We start from the raw sequence: 26,667 nt of genomic DNA on the forward strand, positions 1-26,667 counted from the left end.
ACCTATAATATATGTTTAGCAAAGTTTTAAGGATCCGTAGGAAACAGAAAATTTTATTTTAAGCGCTCGAAAAAATTGTAGAGCCTGTCTATTCACTCTTTTATTAACATTACTTGCAACTTTACTAGCAGCAAGGCCCTTTGTCACGTTTATCTGAATGCCTTAAATAAGTCATTTCAATATTTGAACTTTCTGATATTTACTTGAAAATTCATAAGCCTCTTCAATTATTATGATCAAATTTCAATCATATTTCACGGTCTCCAAGACGTTTTACCTCCTACTAATTTTCTTACGCTTCTAAGATGAATCAACGTAATCGTAAATTTTCTAAAATATTTTGGAGCGTTCAAAAGAAATTGTGTATTTAAATGCCAAGATATAAGATAGTTTTCATTTCCAGTAGCTTTCAAAATTTTTTTAAATACGATTTTTGTCTCACGTGCTGATACCATTATCATTTTGTCAAAAAATTCAGTAATTCAGTAATGTAGACAGTATGGAAGATATAAAATACACATTTCATTTTTATGGGGGATTTGTTTATTTCAACGTAATATGGTTATTTCTGTCAGATTGTTAGCTGGTTTCAGTTAAAAAAACTCCAACTAGCGCTAACTCAACACTAATTAATGTTGGGGTGGTTTTTTTTTGAATGCATATCGATTGTATTTCACGTCATGTAAGTTAAGACAAATAGTCACTTTTAGATAGCCACGTTGTGAAAAAGCAATCGATTGCCCATTGACCTTCTTATATATATATACAACACGATTGTAGTGTCACACACACAAAACTGATATTCGCATATAATAAATACTATATAATGTTCTAATCTAATTTGCGTCCTCATGGGTAAACAGTGTTGTTTACAAAAAAAAAAAAACGGTTCAAACAAAAGTTGCTTATTTTTAAGGAACCGTTTTTACTCTATAAAAATTTCAGCTTGGTATCTCTTTCCGTATTTGAGTTATCGTGATCATAGACAGACAGGCAGACGGGTGGACAGTACCCATTATTAGTTGCCGGAAATAAACTAATAACTAGATGATTTTATGAACATCAATACCAAAATTTTGTTCGTAGCATCAATGTTTTTAAGCGTTATAAATTTGGGACTAAACTTAGTATACCTTGATATATTTTATACAATATATATATGGTATTGTACAGTAGTATGCTATTTTATTTACACACAAAAAAAATTCTTCAAAACTTCTGCATCTCATACGATGTCTCAACGAACAAAAACGTTTTGAATGGAACATAATCCAACAAATATTCCAGACGGCGGTGAATTTATGTATTTGTTTATTTTTTTTGTTTATCATATCAGACGTATGTATATGATGTAGTCAATACCAATAAATCTGTTTTAGATATTCATAAAAATTTATTGTAAATCATAATATAAATTTTCCTTTCAACTGCAAACAATAATAGAATCAATCTATATTCCTTGATTCTTGACATATTTTTTTGATAAAGCTGTTAAACGACGACAAAAAATGGAGGTAATTGTTTCTTAAATTAGTTAAATTCTATAAGGAACAAGTGAAAACAAACAATTGAATGAGTTAATTGTTGAAATACCATTTATAGAAATATACATGTCACATATACGTAACTGATAATCCCATATTAATACATATTATAAAATTTGCATCTAATGTGTGCCCTCGTGAGTGATGTTTAAAAAAAATGTTTCAAACAAAAGTTGTTTATTTTCTTTACGGATCCAAGACCCAATTGACCTATGTTGCTCATTAGAGTGTTCTGTAATTTCAGCTTGATATTATTTTTCGTTTTTGAGTTATCGTGTTGAGAGAGAGACGGGCAGACGGACAGACAACCGAAAATGGACTAATTGGATGATTCTATGAACACCTATACCAAAATTTTTTCGTAGCATCAATATTTTTAAGCGTTAAAAACTTAAACTTAATATACTATGTATATTTCATATATACATGGTATAATGAAAAAAGACTTAACGGCAAGATTGGTATTCTTTTTGTTTTTGTTTTCTCGTGTTGACGAACGGTAAACAGGAAATGCAATAATTTGGTGATTATATGGGCACATTTTTTAAGCGTTACAAACTTGGATTAAACTTAGTATTCTTGGTAGTCTTCATATAAAAATTTAGGATCATTGCAGTTACTGTCTGTGTGGGATAAATTTAGGCCAATTATGATAGCTTAAGAAAAGTTCCTACTCGTTGTATGTAAAACAGTTTAAGTGTAGCAGAAGAAACTTGACGTTGATAGGTTTGATGTACGAGAAAAAGTCATAAAATAGCTGTTACAAGTGTGCCATTCTCTTATTGCAAGACCTGAATAGTGACAGAGGAGATGAGTCGCTGTTTCTTCCTCCTCCTCAGTAAGACAGCCTCAGCAGTAGTCGTGGTATATTGCTGGGCCTTGTTCGGAATATTTGCCTCCCAGACAGCCGCTACAATGTTACTAATGTTACAAATTCAAACCTCCGGAAGAGAGATTAAATTTTTGGAAACGTCTCTATTTTACTCTCCATAATTGTCTTGCAGTATCACAAGTTTCTTTCCTCATTTAATATTTGATCATTCTTCATGAAATTTTGAATGACCCAGAACTCATATTTGGTATATCGACATTCAGAGAGGGTCGTCAGTCGAGGAAGTACAAGGTTAAAGCTATAAATATGTTTTTAATTTGCATATTTTTTGATAATAAAACTACGAAATATGTGTGTATACGATACACCTCCGGTATTAAAGTATAGAAAGATACTAACAAAAACTTCTTTCACAATACAAAATATATCATAGTAACTATAGAAAATGATAAAATACACAATGTGTAGGATAATATATCATAGTGCATACCCATAGGTAAATAAGTTGAAAATGTAGCCACATATATAATATGTATTATACCTATGAAGTGATTTTTATGTAGGTAAGTAAAACTTCTTTTTGATTAGGTTTGTAGCTTTGAGGGATAAAGTTTTTTTATTATTTATTGCCCTATCTACTGTATTGTATATATTTACTATATGGGTACTATATATGACGAATAGTCTAATAAAACATTTTCCATACAAATAGTTTTATCAACAGAAGAGAGCGGGGAATATCGTTGGAGGTATATATTTTATATAAATTATTAATATTATTAGGCACAGTTCAGTTCCATATTGTCATTATTTAAACCAAAATATAAGGTTTTAAATTGAAATAGTTATCGTTTATTTAATCATGAGTAAAAATTCCATTAATTCAACAGTGTTATGGTATAATCACATACTTAGGTATATCGATACAGAAAAAAAATTTATTTATCAGTTAATCATCCTTTTATATGAAAAATTCATATCGATTCTCTGTACGGTTTATGAGAAATTAACTATCAAAGTTAGAAAAAAAGAGCACATTTCTCATAAACCGTACAGAGAATCCATATGAATTTTTTCACAAAAAACGTACAAAAGGATGATTAATTGATAAATAAAATTTTAAATTTTTGGTATCATTTCATTCTTTATCAAAAAATGTAAATGGAAATATTATTAAAAGCACTCATTGATTAAAAATGAATATTTATTACGACTGCTCCATAAACCACCATATAAAATGGACTATGTTTTTAATAATAAATTTCTCGTAAACCGTACAGAAAATCGATTTGAAATTTATTGATATATTATTTATATTGATGAATTTTTGGTACAATTTTCGTTTTGATATCGAAACACCTTAACCGACTATATCAATGGAAAACACTGGTCCAGGCGTGGGAGCAATTTCTCTGACCATTTCGCCTCGGTGTGCCCATGTACTTTATTGCCGCATTCTGTTAAATTTTAGACAGTTTTGTAAATAACAGACTGTCAATTTTTTGTGAAATTTCACACGAAAATAGTGATGAACACCAAGACCAAAATAGGACCAATTTGCTTGTCTTTATCTTATACATTTAGGCTTGGTCTTTGTCATACATATTGATCTTGGCACATTTATAATTAACTGCTTCTGTCTAGCATACTTGGTGTTATCTTTGATCAAGGAGAAAGACTAATTTAGATGTAACATCGATTGAGTTCCAAAATTAAGTAACTTCTGAAGGTCCTGAGAAACGAAAAAAATATGAACTAATGTATATTATTTTTTGATAAACTGTATTTTATAAATTGTAATCGATGGATTAGTATCGAAAAAAATATGATTAAAGTGTATCAATTTTTCCTCGCATTAACATTTAAAACCTAACAACAAAACAAAAGTGAAAATGAAAATGTTATTTAATTAAATAAATTATGTTGACATAATTAAATAGATTTGTTTAACACATTTTCCTGCATGCTACAAAAGATAAATATCGAATCACCTACCATGCGTGTAATTATTGTTTATCACTATATACATGTTTCAAAAAGCCATGGTACATGGATTTATTTTTACCTAATATTTTTCACTTCGTAAATATTTGATCATGAAATCAATCCTTCTATGGCTTTGATAAGAGAAAATATTTAATTTTGAAAACCAACTCTTTACATGTTCAATTTTAAAACAAAAATTGGGGTTTATAACAATTTTTTGGCCAGTATAATTGTCGTAATGTTACGGTATATTGTTAACAAAGATAATCATACAAAATTTTTTTAAATATGCAATAATAAATGAAAAATTGGGGCTCAGATGTTTATACATACAAGAAAATTGAGTATTTTCTACAAAATAACTATTCTACTTGACTTTATTATTGAGAAACTTACATATAAGGCAGAACGATCACTCACAAATAATTAAAGGAATATGTAAGTTTTGAAATTTTTACAAGCGTATAGATAATAGATATATATATATATATCTTACCTTCTGGCAGTTTTTAGTATTTAGCCCAAAAATATATCGCGAAGTTTATGAATTCAAAGTTTTATGAAGAATTCGTTAGTCAAAGTCAAATATAACCATTAATTCGAATGCGAAAATTAAAATATTATTTTTTAAAAGATTTGTCATATCTGATGCAAATTTATTATTATATTGAATATTTCATGATTAATTTATGATTTTCAATGATCAATATTTCCAATAATTTTTTGTTTCAAGCTTTATATATATATGGAAGAACTTAGCTGCTATAAATCTGTAATATTTCTGTTACCGATCAATATGGATAAAAATTATACATCATTTCACTACAAGCGTATATACCTACTCTTATCGTACATATAATTTAAAGCTTTTTGTAGCAATTGTAGCAAGGAAATATCCTTAAAAATAGTAAAAATAATTTCTCGACGGATTTTCCAAGTGTTTTGTGAACAAAATCCGTGCACGTTCTACTTTAACGTATATATAGTTCAATTACCTTCAAGTATGCACTTCAAGTTAAATATGTAAACATTACATACAGCTTTTAAACTTTCCAACATATATAGAAACTTTATGAAATTGTTTTATTTTATATCAATTGGAAAATCAATTTGAATTATATGAAATGTAAAATTCAAACAAATCTCATAATCCAATCCACAGAATTTTCTCGACTAAGTGGGAGAGTTTCGATAATAGAGTAATGTTTTTGTTTACAAATTTTAAAATTATTAAACAAGTGGCTTTTAGGTATATATTAAAAAAAAACTCCTGACAATACCAGTTCCTTAAAAACCAAGAAAAGGTTCATTAATGTTTCTTATCAAAATTTGACTAAAATATAGTTAAAAAAGGAGTGTTAATAAACAGCTAGATATCCATCAAACCTAAATAGTTTTTACGAAATAAGTAATATTAAAATCATAATCCTAAAAGTTTGTTGTTTGTTATTTTTCCTGTCGAAACTGTAAAGGAAATTGTGTCCAATGTTTAACACGTAAAGAATAGGAATATATAATAAGACTTTTTTAACATTTTTAATTCGCGTTCTTGTTACAGCCATGTGCTGTTTGCTATATTGTGTACATACATGAGCAATATTGGAGAATATTTTTTGTAACGTTGAAAGATTCGTTGCACTAATAGAACTAAATTATTTAGTATTTATAGAGAAATATTATTACTATTTCTAAGATATCGCGTTCTCTCTCACTCCGATAGAAATACCTTAAAATAAAATAATCACTTGTCTTACAACCACCTTAGAAATTTAAAAATTGTAAAGATTTAATGTATATTAAGAGATTTGTTAACAAATAATTCGTTATAATAGTTCGAACCACTCGAACCATTATAAATGGATTTATGCAAATAATAGAACATAAGTAATAAATTCTATATATATTTCCCTAATGTTCCATAAACAATATATTCGATTCCTCACAATGACCTACACGAACAATAAAGTTATATTAGAGAACAGACGATAGCAAAGTTTTTTAAATGCAGCATGTACCACGAATGAAATATAATTTAACTGAAAATAATTAATTAAACCGATAATTTCAAAAGGTATTATTTTATAACATAGGTAACGCGTAAATGAGTACATAAAAAGATTCCTATAGCAAACATAACAAGTACCACCGAAGTGGATGAATGCGTGACCAACTATTAATAAGACTTTGTTCTTTTTATTTATACCAATAACTCATTAATGTGTTAATTATTGTTAATAAGTTTAGATTTTCTACTTTAAATTTTATCTCAGTGAATAAAATGTTATTCGAAGGTAGTCATTATGAGATACCTTATATTCTTTAATGCACGTATATTTGTAAAAATATATATTCTAAAACCATTCTAGTGCCTACATTTAATTCTGAATTCGAAAAATAAATAAGTTTATTCAAAATAAGTTGTAATATGTAAATAAATATAGTCAAGAAAATTCTGTGTATTAAGAACTATGTAAACATTTACAAAAGTTTTCATATCTCACATAAAAGTTACAACTATGCCAAGTTATAATAGAATTTCTATAACAATGTCAACCACTACAACTGATGTCATAGAATAGAAACTACTTACTATCAAAAGGAATGTGTTTTCTAATACGAAAATCATGGTATTAAATATTTAATATGTGTATAATAGGAGTTATGTGATGTTTTAAAAGTAGTTTTTTTTTTGTATGGATGTCTTATGTACGTGAGCTTGAATATAACAAAAGTAATATGTATAATACAGGGAGTAAAAGTTACATATTTTTGATCAAATCTTTAAACTCTTTGTAGTATTGGAACTCCTAAACGTATGAACCGATTTTTTTTTTTTGTTTGGAAGGTAATATGATCAAAAGTGATCTTGGCTATGTTTCAAGAAAATCTGCTCGGCCGTTTGAAAATCATCATATCTTTTCTAATTGTTTTAGGGTACGAACCCCTAAACTCGAACTTGAAACATAGCTAAGGATCTCTAGATCAAATTATCTTTAAAACAAAAAGAAAAGAACAGATACAGACAGATACAGACTAATGGCTATACTAATAGCTAATTACTCTTATAGACAATGCTAATTACCACACTAGTGCGACAATACAAGTTTAAGTTAATTTCTTGAAATTTTAAACCAATCTGCCCAGACTTTTTACTTTATCCAACCTTTGGGTTTTTCGCGTTTTTAGGATGGTTCTTACTTTTCGGTACCAGTTTAATGACTACACCTAGTTTTTAATTTTTCATCAATTTTCATCAATTTTTTTACCAGTCTTCCACGTACTTGTTCCGACAGAAATCGTCTGCGCTTCGTACACCAAACTCTTTGTCACTTCATCTACGTAATTTCATCCTTATAGCCCCACTACGTAAATCCACTAAACCTATTTTTTTTTTTCCTATGGGAGATAATTTTTTCTTAAATTATCTCTCATAGGAATATTTTTATATCAAAGGGTAAAATTTTTTGGTTTGTAGTAAAAAACCGAAATGACCGAAAGTCGATAAATGAATGAAATATTAATTATAGAAAAAAATTTACCTGCCTGTTAATTTGTTTGTACGATATCTTAAAAACTAAACCATTTTGGCTACTGCTAATAGAACACTCTGAATTCAAATGGAATATAGTCTCTGTTATAATCGTTGGACTATTTATGTCTTGTCTAGAATTAATTTTTATTGAAAGAAGACTGAAAATAACTAAATTCTTTGGAATAATCCCACATTCAATATTCTACGAACTAAGTTCATTAAATACATAAGTATTACATTTAGATAAAGTGATAAAATAAGTTTTATAAAACAAAAGCGAGTTATATGAAGATAGACGCGATAGAAGAAATTCTTTGTGAAATAAACTTGTAACATCTGTGGATATGTTTCTTGGAAAACATGACATACTCAATAGAGAAAATATTGTTAAGAACATAGTAAACGTTTTCCATATGTTAGTTAATATTATATGTATAGCGTACGCCTACATTATTATACATAATATGAAAATTGAAAATTTTAATACAAATGTTTTAAACTTCTATATTTTGTAGAAGTATTTTCCAACTTCTCCAAAAAGGAAAAAATCCTATTGAGTTTTTCCAAATTATGACACTGACAGTTTAAATCTTCTGATCAAAAGCTCAATTCATCCTTATCTTTCAAGTGTACGGGATTCATGTCGAAGGCTTTTGAAGTTCGTTTAAAATACGTAGATATTGTTATATATTGTTCTTTAAAAATTCAATATAATGTTTCGCTTAGATCTTTCCCTAATTCTAAGACTTTCTTTAATCTTGGCTTCGTACGTTAGTTAATTTCTTTGTGTACGTTTTTTTCAGTGTTGGCTATCAAGAACTAAATAACTGAAGCGATTTTTACATTGAGATCGTAAAAGGTCTTGAAAATGGTAACGATTTCTAAAAATATTTTGAAATAATCAAGAAAATGATTTCAAGACATATTTCAATTTATTTCCCTTTTGATTTGATTAGTCATTTATATTATATGTAGTAAGAAGAGTTTTTACGGACGTTCTTATGTATAAAACAAAGAGGGATTGTATACGTGTATACATGAATTTAACCGGTCATGCTCATAATTTGAAATACATATACAATAAGAAATCAATCACACACAGTAAAATATAAATATAACACACCATAACACACAGTTAACATTCCCTCTTTGTTAAATACATAAGAACGTTCATAAATTTTGCATACGAGATTCTTTGACAGTATAGGTTTGCATTAAGGAATAATTTTTGAAAATTTAACTCCTAAGGTGGTGAAAAGGGGATGCCAGTTTCTGGACACATTATAAAAAATCAACTGAAATATTTAACCGATTTAAAAAAAAAATTTTCTCTCTAGAAAGCTACATAATCAGTGAGTTATACGAGTTGTATAAAAAAAAAAGTTTTGCACCAAAAAATTAAAATCAACGAAATTGTCAATAAAAGACGTAATAAGTGAGAGCAAAAGAAGTGAAGGCTATATCACGGTAGTCACGGTAGTTAAAGTTGAAAATGCCCAGTGTAGTAGGTGAGTAACTGCTAGTTCTATAAAAATACATACAGATGTTGAAATCATTAAAATAGTTTTAGGTACGCCATGATTTGCAAAATGTATATTTATGTTGAAAATTCAACCAAGAATTTTTCAACTTTACAACTCTTCTTTTAATTTGTAAAAGAAAGAAAAAAGATAAAGAATCTACTGAATTTTATAAAAACGCCATAAATGAGATTTTCTTATCTGTATACAGAAGTAGTGACGAAGTATTTACACCAAATGTTTAATAGTAAACGTACGTAGGTACATTTTGAGTTAAAAGAATGCCTACCTTAAGATAATAATCACATGATTTAGGTAAAATAAATTATTCATTATTTGTATGCTAATGATCTTGAAAGATTTAATTTCTAGATATTATTATTATATTAGTAATTCAAACCTTTTCTTGGAAAATTACAAACACTTATTTGTGCAAAAAAAAAAGCTGATTTCAAACTTTAGATTTATAAAAACCAACGAAATATTATGTTAAAAATATATATTGATTAGTGATTACTAAAAATCCTATAATCATACTTACTACCCATACGGGATAGCAATATTGTTATTACATTATTAATAATCCGAATATAATAAGTGATATAAGTTAATATACTTACTTGCAATTTGGACCACTGTATACGACCGATGCATCGAGCTGAATTTCGCCACGCTAACTTTGCACCATAAACAAGTTCAGTTTCAGTGAGTTGATATGAGCCGGTAGCTTCTACTTCCTTTTGCACCTGTTCCCAACGTGCCACGTGTGCAGGGCTGTTCGAACTGAAACAATAATAAAAAATATATTGAATATGCACATGCATGACAATTTTATTTTACCGAGTTTCACAAAATGGTTTATAATTTATTCAGGCATCTGAACTTTGCGTGAGCATCTCAAGACATATAAGGAAAAAATAAAAATTTTGTAAGTTATTGAAAAGTTATTACTCAATACACACCCACAACTGCAATTTATAAGTGGTTTTTTGTGTTTATATTTTTAAGGATGTATGAGCACCAGGGCAATTCTGGACAAAAAGATTGATTTTTTTTATATGAAGTTGAGCTAAGTCTAAATCAATTCTGAAAATTTTAGGGGGAGTTGCTAAATTATTTAAATAAATAAAAGACTTTAAAAGTAGCCATATTTAACATTGATCTTATGGAAAAACGGTAGATGAATCTAGCTTTCATAAATTTCTCCAAAACTAGTAGGTGGAAATTAAATAAAAACTATTTAAATTAGAGTTTAAACCTTAATAAATGATTGAAAACAAGAAAAACCCGTTGAGCTCGGCTAATTAAAGTGAACACAAATTAAAGAAAAAATTTATTTTCAATTTTGATGGTGAATTATGTTATAACTTGACAACATAAGACGAAAAGTAGATATAAAATGTTTCGATATGTGGAGTAATTTTCAAAATATCGAAAATTTAAAATTTAGTTTAATTATTTAGCTTTCAATATTTCGAAAACCAAGGCAGATATTGAAACAAAATTGATAATCAAAGTCGATAATAAGGTACGAATAATTTCAACCACAAGTTTTAACTTTTCTTGGCGCTCGTACTAGCTTAAAAAGGGACTCTACCACCAGTTCGAATTTCTATATTGAAACTTTCTGCAACCTAATTTTGTAAGAACGTGTGTAATAAATATCATTTTGATAACAATACCATTGTCTATGATTGGTTTTCTATTATTCGTTTAATATTACATACGATGTATGCAAATATCATTACGTGTATTGAACAAGAGAATTTATATTTATTTCAATCAAATGATGCATTCGACAAATAATATTATATTCTGAATAAATGGTATGGTTTTATGATGAATAAAGCTGTATCAGATAAGTAGTATATATACCTTAAGGAGATATGCAAGGATTGAACAATACTAGGGATTTCAATAAAACTTTATAAATACATTAACGAAATTTCTTAAAAGTCACAAAAAACTCCTAGATCTACGGGCTTTTTATTATTATTTTATCGTTCAAAGTTGGCTGAAAAAATGATGAATCATATGGGTTTTCCTTTTTAATTGGATATTTCTATATCAAAAAATCTAGAGAGTGTGATAAAAAACTATCTAAAATATTTATACAATCTTGTAGTTTATAATACCATAAAAATATTTTAGTTGATGATATAAAAACTAAATTTTAATTTTATTATGAATTCATCGAAGATTCATCATTCGATGAACAGAGACGACTATAGTTAGAGTATTGATGATTGAAGAGAGATATCTATATTATCAAATTTATAAGCAGTATTTGCACACAATATATTATATATTTTTTGTAGTTGCGTGATATTGCTAAGCTCAAAATAACACAGTATTTGACCACAAAGCATGTATTTAGTTTATATGTATGTACCGTGCAATAAACCAAAACTTTTTTACAATACTGTAGGAAATCAAACACCTTAAACGGTTAAAAACATAAAACATAACAGACTATGAGAGTCATGTAAAGCGGAATAACAAAGAAAATTGAAGCTTTAATCATGGTGCAAGTTTCGAAATTAAAACAATATGAACCTAAAACAAATAGCAAAATGTTTGCAACTGTAGATATAGTTAAAATATTTAGAGCAATTTTTCGTTTTTTCGAATCAATTTTTTTACTCTTTCGATACTTGCAAAAAATTTTCTGTCAATGATTCACATTTATCGCAAGCAAAAAAATCTTCAAACACGAAAATGGAAAAAAGATACAATTTTTATTTTTTAGATAATTTATAATATTCAAAAATTATTTGGATAAAGTATTTAAAAAATTGAAATAAAATATTAAATACCTTGAAACCAGAGTAATATTTTCACAAATAATTCAAGTTATGAAAATATATTTTTATATTATGAAAATTTAGTAGGTATATAAATAACTGGTATTAAATAAAATAAATATATGCAAAGAATTTCTCAAAAATCTCAAAAAAAGCAACAAACATGTACGTGTACGCTCTATGCCCACTACAAATTTGATATATTACCTATTCATAATTTAAAAAAAAAATAAATCTCCATACAGTACTTTAGTGCGAAATATATTTATTGTTCAGAAAATAATTACAAAGGTGATTATTATTTCGTCCTATTTGATGAAACGTTTCATGAATTAAAAGATTTTCGAAAACCATCCCAATGGTTAAGTCGAATAAAACCAATAAATTCTACATTTTGCTCCTACACATTTCTGCGAATGAAAATATTTTCTAGGGAAATTATTATAACGCTTTATAACAGATAATTAGTAGATTTTAGGAAATATTTCAGAAAAAATTCCCCCAATCGTGAAAGGGGCTTGATTATCGTATTTTATATATTTAAAAATTTCTCTGAAGAAAATCCAGAAAGTGACGAAAAAATTTCTAAATTTAGTGGAAATTGGTATGTAAGTTAATTTTGTTCCAAAAAATACAAAATTTATATTTATTCAACAATTGAATGAGTTCTTTTGAAATATCACCCTATAAGGAACGGGTATTTTTGGGTCGAAATTATTATAGAGAATGGTTTTTATCTAAAGGGGAAACTATAAATTGATTTTTTACAATTTTCTTCATAAATATTTTTATTTGCAATCGTTGCATTTAAGAGTAGAATATGTAAGTTGACAAATCATGATCACAACTGGATTTTATGACAGAATCACTAATATATTTCTGAAGAAATATTTTCAATCACATATACTGCCTCAAGTTGCAGTAGTAGCTAAGTTGGTTAACGCGTAACCAATTCTGTCCGTGGTATGCTTAGCAGGGTAGCGGGTTCGATTCCCGCCGTCGCAACAATATGAATTCAATTAATAGTTGTGAAGGGCTGGTGTAGTAAATAGTGAAGGTGCACTCAGCTTCTGAAATTGAGGAGCTTATAAATGAAATTATCAGCGGAAAGGTGATAAAATAAATATATGGTATCACAATGGGCAAAATGGCCTAAGTGTGTCCTTCGTGGACTGAAAATATAACCCAACTTAACCTACTGCCTCAACAAAAAATAATTATTTAGTTTTTATTTTTATCCAAAAAAATTGTGTTTAATCTTCTGATGAAATTGTCATTCTTACACAATAAATAACTCACTGTTCTGTTTAGAATAAAACTAGCTCAAATAGGGTTAAAACTGGCTTAAAAACTAATATCGTATTAGATAGTAGAAATATTAATTTTGGCAAAGTAATGGAGCCTGACCATTATAGCCGTCGATTGTAACATTTTCTAGATAAGTCTAAAAAAGTCGAATAAAGTCGTAAACATGCACGAAATTTAATTATACAATTTTTTATGAATACTATCTTCTGTGAATCGATATGCGAATTAAATAACGCTAGTAGCTGATTATAAATTATTTTCGACCTACCAATCAATTTGATATTTGATGTGTATTTATATTTTTTTAATGAAAATACCTATATTATTATATTATTCATTAAAAATTTTTTAACATAGTACAAATATAAATATTGTTATTTATATTGTGTGAGTTGTACAATTTTAAATTGTTTTTTAGTGCCGTGGGTAATTTTAATTAAGATACGAGAACATTTAATAAAATTAAATAATTACTTTCAGTTTAATATGTATAAAAGTGATTCTTTTTATTTTTGATGGAAATGATTCTTTGACGATTTTATTTATAAACACGCTTTTTTAAGCTTGACTTGTAATTATTTAAATTAAAAATATTGTAAAAAAATCTTCAATTTTTAAATTTTATGTCAAACTACGAGTGACGGTACTTAATTTAAAATGGGAACAATTATATAGTTTAGTATACAGGTACAGTTTAAATTAAGTTACAGGTTAAGATTTTTCTTAAATTAAAAACGGTTTACACTGTTTTTATCATGCAAATGATTTCCTGAATGAACTCATTTTGAGAAAAAATTTTCTTCTGTAGATCTATAAAACTTTTATTATAACACAAATAATTTATAGAAACTCCAATTCAACTGGTTTAGAACTTATAGCTAATGGAAAAGTTTCGTGAAGATTATACAAACTTTTCATTTGGTTTGGTTTTGGTTTTCAAAAATTTAGCCAAAAGTTAAGCCAAATTCACATTATTCAAAGAAGATATTTTTTACGTTACTTAAATTAAAATAATCAGCTTGTAGGTATTATTTTTTTAAATTGTGGTTGGTGCTGGAATAATAAACAGTAGGTTTAGTCTTTCATGTAGGTACTTCTATAATATTTTCTAAAATCACAGAAATAATATATTTATTTAAGAGGTATGCAAACTCATAGATATAATTATATTTATTTTTAAGTACAATAAAAAATTGTCCTTTAAAAAGTATTTTTTATTTAAATTTGAAAACTAAAAAGGCATGTATATCAAGTATGGTGGAATCGATGGGAAAATCAGATCATGCTAACCATAAAAATGCATTGTGGTCCAAACTAAAAGTGTATACAATATTAAAGCTCAATCGGAGATACCACTTTAAAATTGAGTTACAAGATTGTACCCGAACAAACATAGTTACATACATACATATATTGCAAGTTAAATAAAAGCTCGTAAAAGCTGCTATTAATTCAAAAAAATATATATCTAAAATTAAGCTGAATTTTTTTATTTAGGTACTATGAATATAAATCAATGAGTGGAGAAGAATGTTCTTTATAGCAAAATTTTCAAACGCACCGTGGTTGGTTGTAAACTGGAGGTCAAATTTTCATAAAGTCTTCACAGTAAATAAGGCTATATTTTTAACAATTACTTGTTGAATGTTGGCATCTAAGTGCTCAATTGTTTCTAGTTTATTGGGGTAGATATGCGAATTTAAAAATTTCCCGGAAAAATATTCTAATGACATCAAATCACATACGTGTGGTCAGTAAATTACTAGTGACGACCACATGCCCAACATCATATTCATACATTATTGCTATAAAATTATCTGACTAAGAAAGACAATTTCGTGAATATTAGAAAAATTTTACTGAATTTTATTTCAATTTAAAGTTCTAAAAGAAACTCTTCCTTTAAAAGAACATACATCTTTCTCTAAAATGATATTGTAACAACATTGCAATTGCGTTTCTATCAAATGTGTATACTTTCGATAGATACGACTTTGTAGACAAACATTACCTAAGCTACGCCGTGTTGTTTGTACTCATATAATTGCGGAATAAATTCTCAAATATAGTTCTCTTAGTTTTATTTCATTTAGATTTCTACATTTTCAGATGTAAGAGCATATTAATTAATAAATTCAATTCAATATATGTAAGAGCATACTCTTACAAATTCGGTGCATCGTCCGGAAAATAGGAAATAAAACAAAAAAACAATAAGTATGTACTGCTTCTTTACACAAATGGGCCTTTATCGTTAAATTTTTTGTCGCCTCAAAAGACGTTCGTTATCGGGCCAAAACATCATGTGAAATCAATTTTTGGATAACATCAATAACTACGTTAACATGAAGGATTTAAATGTGCAAATAGAAAGAAAGGAAAATAACACTTGATGGCGTCATAACCTGCAAGTGCCATAGAGACTACATATCAAAAGTTGTTTTGCAGAATAAGATGAAAATTATTTAATTGCTTTATATCTTTTATATTTATTAATCGATTTTTATTTTGATTTCAGATCTTGTCATCTATACTCGCACATTTTCAAATTTTAACGAAAGAAACATTAAAATCGACATCTGGATAAATGACTACCTATTTCTCTTACATAAAATATTCCTCATTATAATTGAGTTGATCTCAAAGTCAATAGTTACAAAATTTTAATGTATATTAAATATTAAATCATAATACCATTTGAATATACATCCATCATTTAAATAATAGAGAGTCATTATTGTTGTGTATTATGTTGTATTGTTATGATTTCAATGTAGCATTTTGTTTATTGTTGTGCGAGGTGTTTGTTACAATATAAATGGGAGTACCGCAACGGTCGTCATCACAGTCATTTATATTTTATTTATATATGAATACGGCTACTAGCTGCGACTGGTACAAGTGAAGTACTGAAATATAGATAATACTTGTGTGTATCTCTGGCTATGATAATAGAATTTTACTTATGAATGTACACTCAGAACAAAAATGTACAATAAAAATTTACTTTTCAAAACCGAAAGAAAAGTAATCCTAGCTTATATTATAAATCTTAATGCAATTCTACCTGTCTGTCTGTAAAGTTTTCAAATATAAATTATTGAATCAATTTTGATGATTTCCGGTTTAGCGATTATGAGATCTTGGGAAAGGATATTGGTCACTTTTTGTCGTGAAAATATCACTTGAAGGGAGTGAAATAGGTAATGAAAGCTTATATGTTAGAATAGGGCATAGGCTATAATCTATTTTAATATTTTTGTAAATATCTAACTTCCCGAAAATAAGAAAAACGTCCCTAAAACTACATTTTTGAACAAAAAAATAGTAAGATATACGTGGAAACCCTTAGAAAATAGGGGGTTAACCAAATCATTTACCTCACTCCCCCCACGAGAAATCAACTAATTTGGCTTTTTTATTTGCTTTTTCATCATATACTGTTTTCTTAATGTTATGAGGGTCCATAGGCGCCCGAGTCAAGTTGCGAACAATTGTGAAGGCAGCAATTTCCGTTGTCGAATGCAACAACATCTGCCTTATTATCCAAGGGATGGAAGTACAGTTGATGTTAAAGGGGCGGGTTGAGCGGGGGCACGTGGGTTAAAGAATAGCCAGTGGTGGACTTGTCTTTTAAGTTGGTTATATTGGGAGTGGTATTTGGAGGGGATCATTATCGCTCAGCCACGGGATAAAGCTAATAATAGATAATTTAAAAAAAATACTTGCCAAAAATTGTAATAATATAATAATCCCGGAGATTTGAGCTCATAACTCCAGGGGGTTAAGTATTTTTAGAGTTTTCACTTCAACGAAACAAATCAACGAATTAAATGTACATCTAATTAAGTATATTGAAAGAGTATAAATATTTACAAAAATTAGGGACCAAAAGGACCCAAATGTTGACTTGAATGAATAATTGATACATCTATATAAAATTTTGGTAAAATCATAAACACTTCATTAAAGTTTTATCCAGCAAAAATAGTATTTCTTAATTTTCAGCCCTTCCAAGGGCTCTCAAGAAACTGAAAATTTGCAGATTAAACTCCACTTTGAATTTGAACTTGAATTTGTCTTTTGAATTCTGATACTCCCTGGTGCTTAAAACCTAATTCAATTTATTTTGCCGCACTTTGCTCTATATGTACTACTTTTGACTAGCACTATACGTATAATATGCATCCGATGAGTATCGTATGGTTTACCCTAGAGGTTGGTAGCTCTGTAGCATTACGTATGTAACGCATAACACAATTCATGCTGCAGCGTTATGCTATTGTTATTATGGTTTACTAAAAATTTTAATGGAAATGTTAATAAATATATATGAGTCACATTTTGTGTTTTTAATTCAATTTTTCTATGTACACATAGCTGGAGCTATATTACAAGTTTAGTTTAGTTTTCGTTTTGTTTTGTTTCTGTTTTGTTTTTCTCTTTTTCTAGATAAACCAAAACATTGTTTTTCTATTATTATAATCAGGGTTTATTACATAGACTTTATCATAAAATAAAAATTTAGATTTCTAAAATAATTTAGAAATCTTTGCAAAAATAAAATGCGACATTTTTTGTTTTTAATATTTGCAGGCATGCTACTTTGGTATCCTTGGTTCTTTTGCTATTACTAGGGCTCATTTTAAGGGTACATATGTGAAGTTGAAGTTGTACTACTTCAAAATTAATAAAGTGTTGTCATGGTTATTGGAAATTCAAGGCTATTTCTAATAAAAGGGAAAATAATATTACAGGAGATGGTATAAGGTATAACGATGGCAACGAACTTCACCAAATCTGATAACCAAGGGAGAAATATTTTTAATGAAATTCTATTGATTCCTGGAGATTTTTAATTAAATTAATATGATCCTAAAATCCTTAATTAATTTGAGTTAATTTTTTCCATGAACGGTTTTTTTGCAGACAAGCCTACTTAAACCATGATTTTTGTAATTAAATTATCTTTCTTCTGATACCAATTTCAATTGATTAACATATCGGTACAGATCGGTTCATATGAACAGGTAAGTTAGTAAAGGTAACTGCAACGATCTGTTAACCAATCGAAATTGGTATCAGAAGAAACATTTTTAATTGAGAAAATAATGGTATAGGCTTACCTGCAAAAAACCGTCTCACCTGGATATAAAATGAGTGAAGTTTAACCTTACACCGTCTCTTGAACTAGAGTTTGTACTTACGGGCTATAAAAAGCTGTTTTTGAAAGCTTCATTTTTTCTCCAACTTAATGTACCAACATAGTAGTAAGATTTTTTTTTTCGTAATATGAGCTATTTTGTAAGCAGTGATTTTATATGCCCTAAAATTTAAATAATTCGAAACCGAAAAACTATGCAAATTATAAATTATTTGCTTGAAAAAAGGATCTTGGACTTTTCGGATAAACCAAAGGAGTACAAAAAAAGTGTGCATTAAAGTATACAAATTTTTCATTTTCTGAAATGTTTCAGTTGTCTGACCACCCATATATGTTTTAAAAACGTAATATCTTCTGTAGTTTAGGACATGTACAGCAACGCTATTCCAGGGAATTCAGTCGTATCTATTACAATCTTGATTTTGGATCATATTCTCAGTTATACCCTGTTTATTTCTTCTCTCATTTAACAATTAGTTTCATTTTATTCTTTATACATTTGTGTAAATAAGCTCGGTCATTTGAACTAATAAGAGAAGTATATAATTTCTTAATATCTCATTAAAAGTGTATGATTATTATACTTATACAACTCAAAAGTGAAATGCCCTTAAGAATAACATTAAGGAAATTCTACATTTCCAACAATAATTAATTAACATTATTATATAAACTTGGTAAATTAAATTTCCTTAACACAAACAAATCTTAACTTTTTTTTAACGCGACAAATACTTAAAAAACATTCTCTATTGTGAGTTTATTAAAAAAGTTTTGTATTGTTTTTAAATGGTATTTATGTTTTGTTAAATACTAAAGATTTTATTGTTAGGCATTCCTTTAATTAATAAAATCAAGTATTTCTTATTAAAGTCTACCAATCTTTCTTTAATAAAAGAAAAGCTTCTTCTACTTAAAAATATTTTTAGTTTATAATCGTATTGTCCGAATATGGTATTACAACAACACTCTATATATTCTTGTTTTAAAATTTGGATCGTAAAAAGTTTTATAAATATCTATTCCAAAAATGTTTTTGTGTTATATATGTTTTTTATGAAATTTTAATTTGTTTATTTACGTAGTGAACATTAAAACATTAATTTCACATAAAAATTTATCCGCTTTGGTATTATTTGAAAATATATTAATGTATTATAATAATGAAAATATGCATTTTAATCCCTTAGCTCTTGACCGTACTCACCACGTAGTACTTTTTAATGCTCTTATTTTCCCACATAGGTAATGAAAACACAATATATAAAAAGTTAAAAAACCTGGTATTCATAAAACATTTAATAGTTAATGAAAAGATCGAGAGTTGTCGTGGGCCATCCGGTAGGAACTGTATTCCTTTCGTACCTTTGTACATTATAAATGTAGCGCGTAATTTTTTTATTTACAAGATATTTATCTGAAAATTTATGGTATTCATTTTAGGTATTCAAATACTTGTTTGACTCTTTAAAGAGTTTAATTTCATAGCTATACTTTTAGTTTTTACTGTATGAAATAATTGTAGTATTACTTTAAAAAATACTTCTGGTTTAGTAGTTAAACCAATATGTGAATATTACGTTTGGTTTGATTAGGATATTTATTATGGCACAACATAAAAATTGCATTGTAATTACTTTAAATTATCTCTGTTTTCTTTAACTTCTGATAACTTTCACAACTCAATTTTTAAAAATCATAAAACATAAAATTTTGACAAATAATAAAAATTGACAGGCATAAAAAGATTTTTGCATTTTCTCAAAATTCATGGCAACCTGAATTAATTGAAAAAGCTTTAGTTTCCTAGGTAACCTAGATTCGGTTTTGGGAGTCTGTTGCAGTTTTTTTTTTTTGCTTTTACTACCAATCAGCAAACAAATATCGTGCGATAAGGAAGATTAAAATCCCATAAAGCATGACAATGAACAAACATAAGTATCCATCAAAGACAAACTAATTACAATTTGAAAATTTGACGAATATGCGATGATATTTGTGATCTTATTAATATTATCAACTGTTTCAAGAAGGTTTAAACATAAAGAATTAATTGAGCTGAGAAAGAGGAATACTATAAATTTGAAGTTTTTGAATTTTGGTTTGAGTAATATACTCCCGGTAACTACAGATTTTTAGTAACAGATTTTTAAATAACAAAACTCTCATAAAAATAGCAAAAACTTTTTGTTCAAAACCTTTTTGGAAAATTGGACCAAATTGATAGAAATGGTATGTAGAGTTTCTGACATCTGTAGCACCGAGAAAGAATGTTTCCTCTGAATATTTTTTTCAGAGAACCCCATGACTCATAATTATTCACGCCTTGCTCAGTTACAACCGGTAAATAAGATGAGCTTGAAAACTCCTGAATCCATCTAAAGAAATATGCTGATATATATTTTAAATCGATGAAAACTTTTCGATGAAAATGTATACGTTTAATATATAACGAACTCCTTTTACTTGTCTAGTTTTATTTAATACATGTTAAAAATCTTATAATAAAAGCTTTCGAAAGTATTTATGTGAACAATTCGTGCATTGATTTTTACCAAAAATTTACTCTTACTAAAAATGAATAATAATTTTGAGAATGTTTTAAAAGAATTTTCAATGTTGTAATTTGAAGTATTCATAAACAGTTTATTAAAATTATTTATTTATAAACAAATAACCACAGAAAATAAATTTTTTATTTTATATTTGAGTATTTAGGTATTTTTTAATAAATAAGAATTGTTCGCATAATAATTTTCTTATGTTACATTAAAAAAGACGGCATAAAAAATTACTTGTTGTTATAGCCGATATTGTAAGGTAAGTCTTAAAACATTCGTTCTAGAACGTTCTGTCCTATTCTTCAGCTACACCGTATAAATATAATCTAAAATCTGATGTATTTGGTAGCTTGTCAAAAGCAACCAATATTTCAACAATTATCTATACATTAATGGACTAAATTTAAAAATGAATATTAAAGGACCCTGCAATATATGATAGAAAAATGGTTTTTAAATAAAATTTTTTCTATTCCACCCTAAAATCTCTCACGGTCGCAAAAATTTTGAACGAGTAGTTTTGGCGCTACGGGCGATCAAAGCTACACATATGTATTATTTATGGCCCCTATATGACTAGGAAAATGACATTCTGTGAAACTTTTTCAAACCGCCCCCAAAATGTTCTTCGGATTCTTCTGCTCAAAAGCTCTCAGGGCCAAAAATTTTTAACGGGTAGTTTTCGAGCTATGGTCCTTCGTTCATAAACTATTCGTTAAAAATTTGGTGCATAAACATCGAAAATTTTGTGTAAAACATCGCAAAGAGAATACATTTTCATTAGGCAATTATATTCCTATTTAATACTTGCCTGTTTTTGGTGTTTGCTGTTCGCCTTCGTGTCGGGCCGCAGAACAACATATGAAACTATAATGAAAGTTGATAAACGTTTTTTTTTTTACTCATAAAATTCGTCAAATTTCTTATTTGATTCAATATTAAAAGAAATTTAATTTATTATATTTTTATAATACTTGCAATTACTATACTTACCATTACTTTATTTACCCGTTACCAAGTATTCTGTACTGGCTATCGACTTCAAATCGAATTTGAGGTAAACGGAGACCTACTATATATAAAATTACTTATTCGTTCAAATACAATTTAGCAAAGTAAAGCATTTTATTTGAAAAAATCCTTTTTTTTTATTATTATTATTAACATAAATGTTTATTGTAAATAATGACCGCCAAAATTAAGTACGACAATTTCTATTTTGGCTAGAAAATAATTAAGTATTTCGAAGTTGCTGATAAGTAAGTCGCTAACTATTTAAAATAAACTATAATAATACAAAATATTATTATAAAACTAGTACATGGTAAAAACTTGCTAATACGAATACAATTATTAAAAAAAAACTTTTAAAATGACAAGCTTTTATTGTACAAAAAAGTAGAAAATAATTATTTCTATAAATTAGTTCTATGATTGTTTCTAAAACCTGAAGGCATGCAATTTAAAATATCAACGATGAGTCAGAGCACCTCAAGATTAATAGAAAATATTATTTTCTACTTTTTACTAGGTAAAATAAAAGCTTGTCCTTTAAAAGTTTTTTTTTTTTAGTAAACTAATTACAACTAGAAAAGGTGTGCATGTCAAATATGATGGAAAAATCAGACCATACTTGCCATCATAATGCATTATCCTTCGATTTACATATGTTATACGCATTACTCCCCTTTCATTTGATGCCCATATCTTGTATAATTTAGGATATCGATCATGTAGGATTTAGAATGTCGTCATTTTGCTAACCATGCATTATCATTAAGCTCGATCACTTGAGGATAACTGCTTCAAAATTAAGTTGTAAAATTTATCCGAATATGTATACATACAATCATTGCAAGTTAAATAAAAGCTTGTAAAAATGTCGGAGCACAAAGTAAATGCCGACTGAAATAAAAAAAAAAAAAAAAACGTCGTCACAAAGCTCGAAGTATCCGTTTTGTACGTCAGGTTCAAAGACATGAATTCCAGAAAAACAACTCTAACAGGGCAAACAAGAACAACCGAAAAATTTTACAGGATGAGGCTAGACTTAATTAAATTGTATAAAGTTTCCTGTTATGTTTGTAAAAACATAAAATCAAAAAAATATAAACTTTTACCCTGGTGCCGTCCAAATGATTCAAGAACTGTTCATCTATAGTACAGCTAAGTAAGAATTGTCTATTTTTCCTTTTTGCTAGTGATACATTAAAACAACTGAGATTTTATGTTCGAAAATATGACAATATATTTAATAGCATTTTATAATACAATTTGTAATGAAAAATGACTACGTGTACCAAGATATAATAAAAAAATTGTATAATAATATATAATAATTTTACTAATATAAAATTGAAGACCTAGAAGATATAATAATAGAATTGTTTCTTTTGCCTACACCATTTCACTCAGTGTAAATAGAAAAGGATAATGAATGCTATGTAATGTATTTTACAAGAATATTCTTTTCTGTTTACACTGAGAGTAAAAAGTGTATAAGTGTACGCAAAAAAGAATGTATATAATATGGCGTATTCCTTACCTATTATAATATTATATTATATTATATTTCATTAAATTTTATACTTGTACATACTTTGTTTGTCTCCTTAATGTAATAAGAATAGCTCTAGCTACCTATGGATCTTACATAGTCATGTGTAATAGGTTTAAAATATCTATTAAGACGAATATAATAGATTTACCAATAACGTACCCATAAAGTTAAATGGTTTCTGTTTATTATTATGAAACAATAAATGATAAAATCAAAATATTTTTATTTATTAAAGATATATAGACCACAGTACGTTTTAGTGACAATTTTAATTTACCGCACGTATTAGTGATAATTTTAATTTTAAGTGTATACAAACTGAATTGAAATCGATCGAGTGAGGATTAATGAGTACATCTTGATTTATAGAGATCAAATTCATACAAAATAGCCAAACTATTTCTCAGTTGTGTTAACTTAAGAGTGAAATGGGCTAAGACGTTGAAGACCCAAGTTAAATCTTAGCCCAAAGCTGTATTGAAGGCTTACTTAATTCTCCTCCCACTTGCTTAACCGTTCTTCAGGGATGTAATCATTGGAATGTAACCATAGTTACTCCTTATATCTCTAGATATGGAACTACCATATAGGCTTTTTCATCATGTCATAAGCGCAAGTGCAGAGTTTATTTTTTCGTACTGACAGCAATAAGTAGGATTAAAATAGAAGACATTTGTTATTCATTTTATCACATTGGTTATAAATCATTTAGTACGAAACAAATGTGAATCGTTATTTTAAAATGAAAAGCCCTATTGACCAGCATTGACCTTGCGTTAGGAATGTAAACTTATGTATCTATACTTTATTGCGAATGAATATACTTTATTTAGCTTTAGTCTGAAGGAATGGGTAGTCTAAAGCTAAATTACTGGTACAAGTATTTGTTACTTTTTACTGTCTTTTTTGTTTTACGGTTATAAGTTTCCCAATCATAGCTACACTCTTATACAATCAAGAACATAATAAATACTAGACTGATTCATATCTAATGCATGAGTAGGTAAATGTATTTTCGAATATTAATTTATCGATTACTGTATGTTTATGATATCTGAACACAAAATAAACACTTTTCAATATGGTCGTCAGCAATATGATACGAGATTCGAATACCCAGAAAAAATATACTTTGACAAATAATTAAATATCACAGTATAGTGAAAGGAATCTACAATGTCGTTTACATCAAATTTACAATAACTATAAATGCGATGCGCGATATTTAGATATTCGATTTTGTCAGCGTCACGAATAAAAAAGTTTTTTTAATTTAATGAAAAGGCACTCCTATATGTGCATGGTATGTGCGTATGGTTTACAAGATTGTAAAAAAACATTTTCGTTAAATAACATGTGTCTATGGGTGTTGCAAATTATAGTTCTTCTTTCTATCGCTAAATAGAGTCTTTCTTAATATTAAAATTCAATACTGAAAAGAATGAGCAACTACTTTTGAATGAGAAATATATATATCTACTAGCGGCCCCGACGGACGTTGTCCCGTAAAAACGTAACTCCAATTCATGAATACCTATACTACGTTTAGCCTGTCCGCTAAATCCATTACGCTAAACCCCAATTTAACTCCTATTTATTGGGGTGGCCTGACCTTCGACCTTTGGCCTGACCTTTGATAGTAGAGCTCGCTACGCTCGCATATGGCTCTAATAAATGCCTATTGACAATACCTGAATACTATTAAAAATACATAGTACACATAGTATACATAATGTGATATGATTTATATGCGCTCCCACCATTTAATGAAATTTCATTTTTTTGGTACGGAGCCCTCAAAAACAGTTGTACTGGACCAAATTGTAAATCTAAACCATTCTCGAATCTCCACGAACACACACAAAAAATTTCATCAAAATCGGTCCAGCCGTCTAGGAGAAGTTCAATTACATACACACGCACACAAGAAATATATATATTAAGATTTTGTAGTAATTTTATTCAGTTCATTTTTAGTTTTGCATTGGGACAGGCTCTGTGTGCAGAGTGGTACTCTTTGTCTACAAAGTTTCGTCTGCGGAATAAACAATTCCATCAAAATTATAATTCAAACTTTTAATGTTGATAAGTTATCTTAGTAAGATCGTGATTAAGAACTCGAAAACTCGCAGAGAAAAGTAGGACTTATAATTGTGATGGAAAACGACTAACATCTCGCCTTATGTCACCTTCGTGGTGCATCATTTTGTGTGCTTAATCTACAAGTTCCAGAAACAACTGCTCATAATAATCTAGTTACGTATCAATCTATGATCGTTCTTCCAAGAGTGCCATTATTTGATACTAAATCAACAATGAGGTTATAAAAGGCTTAAAAAAGGTCCATTTTCAACATAATTCGAATATTTGTTTGCTTTCTAAATAATTTGCGATGCCCTTAGAAGAGCAAAGTTTAAAGTCGAGAGAAAAGTATACCTTCTCGTATTGTACCAACAATATAGAATTTCATTTTTACTGTTCTTTTTAAACTTATTGGATCAAATTTCCAGAGTTGTTAATATTCGTCTTTCACTCTACGTATATTATTTTTGTTTTTTAATATAATTATGTGCAACAGAATTAAGTACATAATTATTTATGTAAAAGGTAAGTTGAAATAATGATGTATTACAAGAAAAAAAGTGTAAAATTACTTTATCTACTCGTAAAGGGGGAAGAATATACTCCTGGTAGTCTTTCTTTATATACCCTACAGATGATAAATCATTAATTAAATTTTTTTAAATATTACATTTTTGTTTCATTTATTCTAGAAACAGAATGAAAAGAAATGATTTTACGAAGAATTTGCGTCGCTTCAACTCTTAGAACATTTTTATTCAGAATAATTAATAA

The 26,667-nt window shown here is 28.0% G+C and overlaps 1 protein-coding gene across 1 annotated transcript in view; it reads right to left on the bottom strand.

The window, feature by feature from the left end:
- The window catches only part of LOC123296845 (nitric oxide synthase, salivary gland), a 240,472-nt gene that overhangs the window by 74,605 nt on the left and 139,200 nt on the right, over window positions 1-26,667 (bottom strand). The window contains exon 3 of the mRNA XM_044878519.1: window positions 10,035-10,197. Coding sequence (XP_044734454.1) covers window positions 10,035-10,197 — 163 coding nt within the window. The remainder of the gene's footprint in view (window positions 1-10,034; window positions 10,198-26,667) is intronic.

This window comes from Chrysoperla carnea, chromosome 3 (assembly GCF_905475395.1).
Source record: "Chrysoperla carnea chromosome 3, inChrCarn1.1, whole genome shotgun sequence".
Lineage (NCBI taxonomy): Eukaryota > Metazoa > Arthropoda > Insecta > Neuroptera > Chrysopidae > Chrysoperla > Chrysoperla carnea.